Below are 10,914 nucleotides of genomic sequence, written 5' to 3'. Positions count from 1 at the left end.
GGTCTTTCCATCCTACTATGTCTCTCCCACTTCTGCCACATATATTTTTGTAATTATACACCTTCCTTTGATATTTAAAATTTCTTCAAAATAGCCAAACATATTTATGTCGAATTCACCGAATGCTTTGGGGTTGACATCAGACGATAATAAATCTACTTGTGGCCAATGCTGTAAATACTTTTTGTCTGAAATAATGGTTATTGGTGAACCTGAATCAGCCATAATGTTAAGTTCGACATCACCAACATGAGCCACACCCAAAGGACCCTTTACTTCTTCGGTGGAATCCCCAATAGCTAAAACTAAATTGGCACACATTTCTTCATCAAATTCTTCAACATTGTTTATATTGGTTTTGGTAAAATGCTTTTGACCGAAATTGCCACATACAGTGGCAAAATGCCCTACCTTCTGGCATCTTGTGCACTTCCTTCCTATTTCTGGACACCCAGAAAAGTCTGCCTTGTGACTAAGGGACCCACATCTAAAACATACAAATTGAGAAGTATTAGCATTGTAATTTGATTTGTATCTGCTGTTTGAAAATGCATCCTTTTTCCTTCTATCATGCAACAAACATATGTTGGAACTTGCATTAGAAACTTTAGCTAATTCTTTTTTTCCTTCAAGTGAACGTTCTATACCCTTGACAATGTCAATGACCTCAGACAACGTGGGTTTTTTACAAGCTAGTAATCTCTCTTGAACCTTGTGCTCATAACAATGAAAAACAAATTGGTCACGAATATACACACCAACCATATCTCCAAGATCGCATTTCGTAGCTAATACTCTCAAACTGGCTATATATTCCTCAACATTTTCGGATTCAGCTTGTTTTCTCATAGTGAATCGGTGTCTGCCAACCATTATATTTTCTTCTTCGTCAAACTGTTTTTCTAGTCTTTTGACAGCTTCTTGAAATTCATCAAGAGGAATGAATTGTCCCGGATCAGGTTCATATTCTGGCAAGCTTTCAAAAATCTCCTGACCGGCCACACCTAATAGCCCAAAAAGTATTGCTTTTTTTACGCTCTGGTTCATATTTCTTACCATTTATAGCAACTAAATAATTTTCAAATGCTTTTAACCAATTCCGCCACTTCATAATAGGTTTTCCAGATTCGCTGACAATTGGAGCAGGTGTACTGAAATTCGGTTCACTGGCCATATTATCTTGTTTATAGTCTAAACTTTCTTGTTTAATAAAGTACTCAATTGTGACTTATTGTTTGAATATCACCGAAAAGATAAAAGGGAAAACAAAACTACTGTTGTGAATACATAACTTTTGTCTAATTACTATACTTCGAAATACTCTTTGTACAGTTATATTAAATAACCTTTATCATTATATCTCTGAACCTATGAAAATACAAGCCCTTTAGAAATATTTTTGATGAAATGCCCCTTTTAACTTAAACTATTTCTGTTGTTGTACAAGCTTTATTCGAGATAATTTCTCATAAAAGCACAGCATAAAATTGAACATGACAGAATAAAAAACATTTCATTTAACAAATACAAATTCATGTAAGCATTTTGTGCAAGCTCATACAATACCAACATAAAAAGATTTACATATATAACAAATTAGGTTTGGATTTTATAAAACAGTTAAAAACCTGATTAACTAGGCCCCCCCAAAGATCGCCGCCTAATTGCCCAAGCCCACCCCAAGTATTTGGCTACCCCAATTACTATCGACTCCTGGGTTGATGTGCACAAAATTCTCAATGCCACTGCGCTATCTCGTGTCCCAAGGTTTTTACATACAGGTGTAAGCCATACCCTCCTAGGTGATAAATAGGTTTTACATACAAATAGAAAGTGGCCTATGCTTTCCACAGCTGTTTCACATACTGGGCATGACATATTGGTCGACCTTTGCCAACCTGCAGTTAGTTTTTTTAGGGGAATAGAACCAGATCTTAACTGGAAGACTAGCTTCCTATCCATTGGGACCGTAATAGTGTCCCAGTAATTTTCTAAGATAGGATAGATTTTTGTCTCCAAGAAGCGACCCGCCATAGAGTCAGACCTAACACCTCTCAGCAGATTGCTGCCCACCCAGTCCCAATATTGTAATTTGAGGGCTTCCTTGCTTGGGAAGACTTCCCCCAGTGGATTGGTCCAAAGATTGGAAAACCCAAGGTTAATTAACATGGCCCTTAATTTTTTTTGCCACTTTATCTTGTGGAAGTTATCTTCCTTGATTATCGAGAGGAAACCATCAGCATATTGCCTAATCTCAGGAGTTGTCCAAAGATGTCTCCAATAGAGAACAGGGCGCAGTCGCGCTCTATCACTAATTGGACGTCTACCCAACTCCAGGAACAATGGTACTAGGGGGGTGCTCTGTGGGAGGCCTGTGATCCCTCTGAGAAACCTGTTTTCAGATGTCTGTAAGGTCGAGAGATTGTCCCAAGCCCATAACTCTGCGCCGTATAAGGTCGCGCCTAAGACCTTTGCATCATAAACTATAAGGGCAGGTTTGATCGGTTTCGTCTTGGATTTTCGGTGTTCCCCCCGCAATGCACCTGATAGTTGTTGGTGTTTTAGGGCCATTTTTTCCAGGTGACCAACCAGGGCCCTCTGCTATCTGTACCCCTAAATATGTAAACTCCTTGACAGTCTCTAGCTTGCTATTGTTCAGGGTTACCTTAGGATAAATTTTACGGCGTGGGGAGAAGGCCATTAGTTTCGTCTTCCCCACATTTACTTCTAGGCCGTGCTCTTTGCAAAAAACATCAAATATATTTAATGCGCGTTGTAGCCCAGCAGGCGTTTTTGACATGATCAGGGTATCGTCAGCTAAACTATTTCACAAAAGATTGATATAATACCAAAACCAAAATTGCAGTATTACTCAAGTCTTCCCAGTTGAACAAAGTCTTGTTCCTTCGATTCCTCAAACAGGCTTTTAATGAGTGAAAAAAAACCTTCTGACCTGTTCCGTAGAAACTGCGCGGTGAAGCTGTAATTGAAATTGACACTGAGGCAATCTAAAATGGCGTCGCGCACTTACGTTCAGACGCGATGACGTATGAGCGTCAGATATTGACAGATCACAGCTGAGAATGCCGGCTGACAGTTTAAACTGCCAGAACTGCCAACAGAAACTTGCAACTGCCACGGTTCTGTCAACGGCAGAGTCCCAATCCAAAGAAATTTTCGCCACTGTCCACAAATTAGCCTCATCCGATAGAGCCACAGCAATGATCCCCCCTTCCCAGCATTTATGCAACTCGCTCAATGAATTCTTCATTGAGAAGGTTGCAAAGATTAAAATCAACATACCCCTCCCTTCACCAACATTCGTTAACCCCTCTCCCCCACCCACCGCTTCTAAACTGACCAGTATTCCTCTGTTGACCATGGACTCACTTCCTCCGTTGCTTCAACGGGTAAAGTCGGGCTCCCCCCTGGACTTCGGCCCCGCCCACGTCCTCAGAGAAATTTTCCTGGCTTGCCCTACCCCTCCCCTCACACTCCTTAACGACTCGCTCAGCAATGGAGTCGTCCCCAACGTTCACAAAGCAGCGGTTGTTATCCCAATCTTAAAAAAACCTGGCGCTGATCCCTCATCCCCTTCCAATTACCGTCCCATTTCCCTGCTGCCCTACTTGGGAAAGGTTTTGGAAACTCACGTCACCAGCACCCTGAGCACCCAAGTGGAGGCAAATCACTGCCTCTCTCCCCGCCCGGCGGGCTTTCGACCTCTACACTCCACGGAGAAGGTAGTGATTTCGGTAATGGATGAACTTCGCGAGGGCATTGACACCAATCTACCGCAGGCCCTTATCCTCCTGGACCTGTCCGCCGCCTTTGACACGGTGGACCATTCCATCCTCCTCACCCGTGTCAAGGCGGCGGGCATAGAGGGCTTAGCCCTCTCATGGCTTGAGTCCTTCCTGTGTGACAAGGCTCAAGTGGTCCACCTTGCTGGCTTCACTGCCGCCTCCCGTAAGGTGGAGTGTGGCGTCCCTCAGGGTTCCTCACTTTCCCCTCTTCTGTTTAATTTATACATCTACCCCCTCATTTTTATGTTACAGCAGCTGGAGGTCACGGTGTTCAATTACTTGGTGCCCCCCCACTCCCGGTCCCTAAAGTCAAAACCCTTGGGATTCTGCTTAACTCTCAACTTTCTGTGCACTCCCAAGTCAGTTCGGTGGTATCCTCCTGCTTCTTCTCTCTCAGGATAATCAGGAAAATATCCCGTTTTTTCTCCCTTCCGGCGCTAAAGGTTATTGTAATGGCTATGGTGCTCTCGCGCCTTGATTATGGAAACATAATCTACAACGGTGCGCCGGCCTACGCCATACACCGCTTGCAGCTAGTGCAGAATCAGGCTGCCCGCCTGATTCATGGATTCATGGACTGCCCAAATTCCATCGAGCCACCCCATTGCTGAAGGCACTGCACTGGCTGCCCGTGAGAGAACGGTCCTTATTCAAACTAGGCTGCCTCACCTTCCAGGCCAGGATGGGCACTGCTCCTGAGTTTATTTGCTCAGCTGTCAGGCCCTATTTACCGGGCAGAGAACTCCGCTCTACTCACATGGCACTCCTGGCCATACCCCGTTCTAAGAAAAAGAAAGCTGGCGGGGCGAAATTCGCAGCCCTTGCACCTGTGTTCTGGAACTCCCTCCCCCTGGCGCTCCGAACTTCATCCTCTTATTTAGAGTTCCGGAAAAACTTGAAAACTTTTCTTTTTTCTAGTGCTTTTGCCACTTAATATGTCCTCTCTTGTTGCTGTTTGCTGGTCGTAATCCCCAAAGCGCCATGAAACCGCTTGGTATAAGAGCGCTCAATAAATGTTTTTAAATTCAAATTCAACGATCACTTGCCAACTGCCACCGAACTCACTCCCATAAAATTTCAGTCACAAACTGCAAGATACACGTGCTAAAGAATTACCACATTGTATTTACTGCCACAAACGAACAAATATTCATCACTCGCCTGAAAGTGTTCCTTGAAGCTCTCGATTTTACACGACGATTATTGTGTAATAAATCTGTTCGTTGTCAGGAACTGTTGCTTGAAGTAAAATATCAACGAAATTCTGCAGCTGCCCCGAAATAATGAAGGAAATAATTATTGATGATCCAAGGTTCCTCCTGGCATAGAAAAAAGAATAACTTGTCTTGAAGATAGGGATAAGTTGTTCGAAACAAATTCTTCCACAAGCCCTTCACCGTAACTTTGTCATCCCGTCCTCGTCGCCATTGTAGTGATGGTTATTAAATAATAATAATAATGAAACTGCTACTTGAATATAAGTATTTAATATGACAAAAGAGCTTGGGAAGATAAGGACAGCGACTGCGCAGAGTCGAAGAGGAATAGCCATTCTCAAAGGGCTGACGTCAGTTAAATACAACAAGGGAAACGATAATGACGTATATGCACATCCAATGAAATGTGAGCACGTGCAGTAAGTAAACAGAACAACTAGACCTACAACAATTCCCTACTTGTATTTCACTATTTTAGACCTGTGTGGTGTTTAATGCCCGGTTTGGTTACCTTCACCACCGGGAAGCTATCAGAGAAACCTCCTAGCCAGAAGCAACATCGAGACACCCAGGTAAGGGCGCTTGGTCCCAACACCATTAAGCAATGGCTCCCACCAGCTTATGAGAGGATGTATACCTACAGAAAGGAACCATCACAGATCCCCTCCACAGGTAACCCAACTACAGTGCGCTTATAACTCCAGCGGTGCACCACACCTACACAAGGTAAAGCCAGGCCAAAACACAGCCTAAGAATCAAGTGGCGCTGCTAATCAGGCCATCATGTTGAAGCCAACAACAACTAGCATTTGCAATGCAAAAGGTCTCACATTTAAGCGAGTTTGAGCTAGTGATATTGCAAATAATAATGCCTTTTACTTTTGTTTTTGTTTTAAAAACATATATAAAAGGCATTGTAATTTACAATGCCAATAGCTGAAACTCTTGTAACTGCGAGACCTATTGCAATGCAAATGCTTGTTGTTTTGAGAATCTGGTCACCCTTAATCAGCCGCCTTATAAGGACACACTAATTACATTATTGAAAGCCCAGTTTACACAGAATGTTATACATACGCTTGCAAATCAGGAAAATAATTTTTATTACTTTTCCGGTAGACTGAATAAAAAATTTAAATGTCAAAACATTTTCAATTATTTGAAACCCCTCGTTTCATCAAAATGTTTGTGGCGCTCCATTCTTATACTGCATGCATGTTTCACATTACAATGCAGGCGCGGTTCTTGAAATATTTAACAACAATACCATTTTATCGGCAGTTTGCTTTCTGTGAGCCTTCCTGCTTACATTTGAGTGATTAATTCCAGTCCAACATGGCCGCTGCTTTTGCCATCTGAAGTCCTCTGCTAGTTAGCAGTGAACCACTCGCAAATAAAGGCAGCGTGATAGTTTTGTCCTGTCGGGGCATCCGTACAGGGCTTCGTCTGCACAGCTCTGTGTGCCGTGGTCCTCGGTGCAGTTTTATTCTTGACCCCGTTAGCAAACACCACTTTTGGGATCATGTCGGGCCCGGGGTCCGTGCCCGCTGTGCGGATCAGCATTGAGTCGGCCTGCGAAAAGCAGGTGCAGGAGGTGGGTCTGGATGGATCCGAGACCTACGTGCAGCCCCTGGACATGTCCCAGAACCTAGCTCGCCTGGCACAGCGCATCGACTTCAGCACGGGGTCCGGAGGCGAGGAGGAAGCGGGCGGCTCTCCCTCTGGTCGGGACTGGGGGGTTCCTGAGCCGGACGACGAAGAGGGTAAGGAACGTGGTCCAGATATGCGAATTTGGGTGTGCTGCTGTTCTCGGTAGATGTACTGTAGTCAGTGCTTTGAATGAATAGTTGCTAAGTACCTGCCCTTCATAGCAAGGCTTCTGTACTTTTAATAGGAGGGAAGCTGTACTTCTCAGTAGCAAACATGTACCCTGGGACAGTGAGAACCGGTGCTTCCGGTTTTCCGTTTCCAGCACCTATTGTATTGTAGCATTTAAATAACGCTTCAGACTCGGTTGTGGAACACCTTCTCTGACAGGTACACTGTGCGCGTTGTTAACAGTGTTTTATTGTACGCCTATGTTGCCACCAAAGAGTGATCAGATGTGTGATTTTTTCTTGTCTTGCCTAGCAGTGTGAGGTACTAGGAGGTGCGATGCATAGGCGCTGAAAAATATTTGTAATTAGTTGATAATGATAATTTTCTTTATAAGTCCAGCGTTATGTTTACACGTTTTTGTTATACTGGAGGTTTGGATACACCTGAATACCTTATGCTACAGGTACTTGTAATGTCGTGTATTACCCAGCATTGATGACGCTGCAATCAGGTATAGTTTAACCGTCTTTATTAAACACGTCTACCTCTGAAGAGCGCCGCGCCTCAACTGCCGCTTAACGGTCTTACGCGCCAAGCCACTACGCAGCCGCGTAGCCCTGTGCGGGCGCGGCACGCCACGTGGCCTACGTGACGTGCATACACTAGTGCGCGCTACTACATATCTCCCCCTTTTACCCCAACAGGGAGACAGTTCCTCATTGTCCACAGTTCAGTTCATAGTCTTTGTACCTTGCTGGTTTTACCACCACCCTGCCACTTCGAGTCAGTCTTACCGGGGTGCTGGTGTTCTCACATTCGTTACTTCCCTCTGACTCCTGCGCGCCTGCTTCTCCTTCTCTCCGACTTCCTCTGGCCATCCACTCCTGCTCGTGCTCTCTTGTCCCTGCTTCTTGTGCGCCTTCTCCGTCCTCCTCAATCGCTCCTTCCGGAGCCTCTTGCTCTTCCGACTCTGTTCCTTCTTCCTCCCAGTCCGTGGTCCTCTGATTCCAGTTCAAAACTTTGTTACATCTTGCCATGCGGTCTTGCGACCAGACGTTGCCATCACTCAGTAGAGCCGCCCTGCCCCTCACTTCTTTCACCTGCATAGGCTTGCTGTACTTGCTCTCTCCTTTCCTCTGCGCATTAGCCAACCTCACTCGCACTCACTCTCCTTCCTCTAATCCAGTGTCCCGTACATTCCGTCTGCGATCATAATGTTTAGTGTAGGTTGCTTGGGCTTTCTCAAGGTTGGCTCGCACCACGGCGGGCGACCATTCGCTGGTGATTGTTTTCTCCTTCCACACTCGATTGTCCTGTGTGAAAGGTTCTCTGCCTCTGAGTATTTGAAATGGGCTGTATCCTGTGCTGGTAGGCGTTATCCTGTACGCCCAGATCATGTGCCAAATTTCTGCCTCCCATTCCTTGTCATCGGCTATGGCAGCTTGGATCGACCCCATCACCACCCTGTTGAAACGTTCCACTAAGCCGTTGCCGGCTGGGTGGTAAATCGCTGTGTGCTTGGCTCCTGTGCCATTCCTTTTCATGAATCCGTTCCACTTCTCTGATTTGAACTGGGGCCCATTGTCACTAAGCACCACCTTGGGGATGCCTTCACTCACGAACGTGTCTGCTAGGAACTTGATAATTGCGTCTGTGTCCTTGGTCTCTCTTATCATTATCTCTGGCCATTTCGAGTACCTGTCCACCATGACACATACGTACTTTTGCACTCCTTGTATGTCCAGGATCGGGCCCAATATATCCACGCTCAGTTCTTCCCAAGGGTTCTTTGGTATCTCAAATTTGCCCATCTCAGGTCGGAGGAGTTTTAAGGTCTTATCCGCTCCTTGACACCTGGTGCAGTTCCTGACATGTTTTTCTGCTCTCAAATCCATTCCCGGCCACCAGTAATTTTGCCGGGTTCTCGGCCTCAATTTGCAGATCCCAAGGTGTCCCTCGTAGAGTGTGTCCAGTAACCGGTCTACGAGGTCGGCGGGTGGTATCACTCTCCCGCCTCTGTGCACAAACACTCCCTTGTCTCCTATCGATAGTTCCTCTCTAACTTCATAATAGGGTCTGAGTTCCCTTACCAGCGCTTTCTTCTCGGGCCATCCTTGCGTCACGCACTTCTTTACTTCCCTCAACACTGCGTCCTCGTTATATGCCTGTTCCCATTCTGTGAGGCTGATAGAAACCTCCTGGTCCTCTGTGAGTGCCACCCATTCCTCTGTTCCGGCCGTGTTCTCACCACTGGATTCCATCGCAGCAGCTCTGCTTAGGTAGTCTGCTACGCGATTCCTGTTCCCTGGCACATGCTCCACATCGTACCGGAACTCTAGTAGCTTCACTGACATCTTTGATATTCTTGGTGTGGCTTCGGCGTGTCCTATTGACGTCAGCACCTTGAGTAGAGGTTTGTGGTCTGTTCTCAATAGGAACCGTGTGCCCCACAGGAATTGTCTGAACCTCGCAGTGGCCCACACTACTGCCAGCATCTCCTTCTCTATTACGCTGTACCTTTTCTCAGTGTCCGACAGCGTGCGCGAGGCAAAGCTTATAGTTTCCATCTGTCCTTGCCCTCTGTCCTGCATCAGGACTGCTCCCGGTCCTTTGTCGCTGGCATCCGTGGTTAGGACCGTTCTGCCTTGGGGGTCATACCCCCGAAGGGGAATGGCTTCTGTGATCGCTTCCTTAACATCATCAAACTCACTCTGTGTTTCTGCTGACCATCGGAACTCAGTGTTTTCCTTCGTAAGTTGCCTCATGTGATGGGTCCTAGAGGCGAAACGTTGCACACATTTTCCGTAGTACTCGGCCATGCCGAGAAATGATCTTACTTCTTCCTTGCTGATTGGAGGAGGTGCTTCACGGATCGCCTTGACGTTTTCCGTCTTGGGGGTCACTCCATCCACGCCTATTTCATGGCCCAGATATGTCACTGACGACATTCCGATGCGGCATTTTGACCATTCAGCGGTGAGGCCTTTTCCCTCCAAAATCTGCAGCACCTTTCCCAGCTTTGTGTCATGGTCCAGTTTGTCTCGGCCCATTATCAAGATGTCGTCTTGAAAGTACTGGACACCTGTGCTATTGTGGAAAAGCTGGTGCATCAACTTTTGGAACACTGCCGCTGCAGACGCCAGTCCGAATGGCATGCGGAGAAACTGGTAACACCCGAACGGGGTGATAAACGACGTGAGATGGCGGCTCTCCGGATGCAAGGCAATTTGGTGGTAGGCGGAGGTCAGGTCGATGGTGGAATACCATTTGATGCCTCGGGTGCTGGCCAGCATTTCTTCTATTCTTGGCAGGGGAAATCTTTCTACGACAATATTCTTGTTCAGCTCCCTGAGGTCCACGCACAGCCGGATCTTCCCGTTGGGCTTCTTGACCACCACCAGTGGCGATAGCCATTCCGCACATGTGATTGGTTGAATGATCCCTTTCTTCTCCAGCTCTTGGAGCTCTTCTCGCACAGCCTCTCGTACTGCGATAGGGATATTTCTGACTCGGTGGGCCACCGGTACTGCCTTGTCCTTCAGAATGATCCTATGTGCAAACTTCTCCAGCTTCCCCACCGTGCCTCCGAACACCTTGGGGAATGTCTTCTTCCATCTGTCTTGGTCAGGCCACCCTTCATGTTAAGTTAGTAAAATTTGCTCCGCGCCCCCGGGATCCAACTTGATGCCCAGGTCGCCCTGGTCCAGCCACCCCAACACGGATGGTCCCTTTTCCGCTATGTAGAGCTTGCAGCAGGCCGATCGGCATCGGAATTCAAACTTCAGTGGACGGAATCCCGCCATTGGTATGCGGTCCCCGTTGTATGTGACTGCGCGGATATCTAGCTTCTCCAGTTCCGGGCCTAGTCGTGGTGCAAACTTCTCCTCCCACACAGCTCTCTGGACGATGGTGTACGGCGAACCGGTGTCCGCTATTACGCTAATCTTGACTCCTCCTATGGTCATCTCCAACACCGGCTTCATCGATCTTTTTCCATCCACACTCATGACTTGTACATCCGCTCCCAGTACCTGATCGTATATGCCCAGCACCGTGGCTACTTCCTCCTCCGG

General features: G+C 46.7%; 1 protein-coding gene across 1 annotated transcript in view; it reads left to right on the top strand.

Annotated features, from left to right (window-relative positions):
* Positions 1–6,438: 6,438 nt before the first annotated feature.
* Positions 6,439–10,914, top strand: part of MED17 (mediator complex subunit 17) — a 113,208-nt gene continuing 108,732 nt past the window's right edge. The window contains exon 1 of the mRNA XM_086935312.1: positions 6,439–6,786. Within this exon, the coding sequence (XP_086791438.1) occupies positions 6,546–6,786 (241 nt within the window). The 5' untranslated portion in view covers positions 6,439–6,545. The remainder of the gene's footprint in view (positions 6,787–10,914) is intronic.

Source organism: Lissotriton vulgaris, chromosome 8 (assembly GCF_964263255.1).
Source record: "Lissotriton vulgaris chromosome 8, aLisVul1.2, whole genome shotgun sequence".
In the NCBI taxonomy this organism is placed as follows: Eukaryota; Metazoa; Chordata; class Amphibia; order Caudata; family Salamandridae; genus Lissotriton; species Lissotriton vulgaris.
The sequence above is the reverse complement of the archived record's forward strand: the minus strand, read 5'-3'. Positions and strand labels throughout refer to the sequence as shown.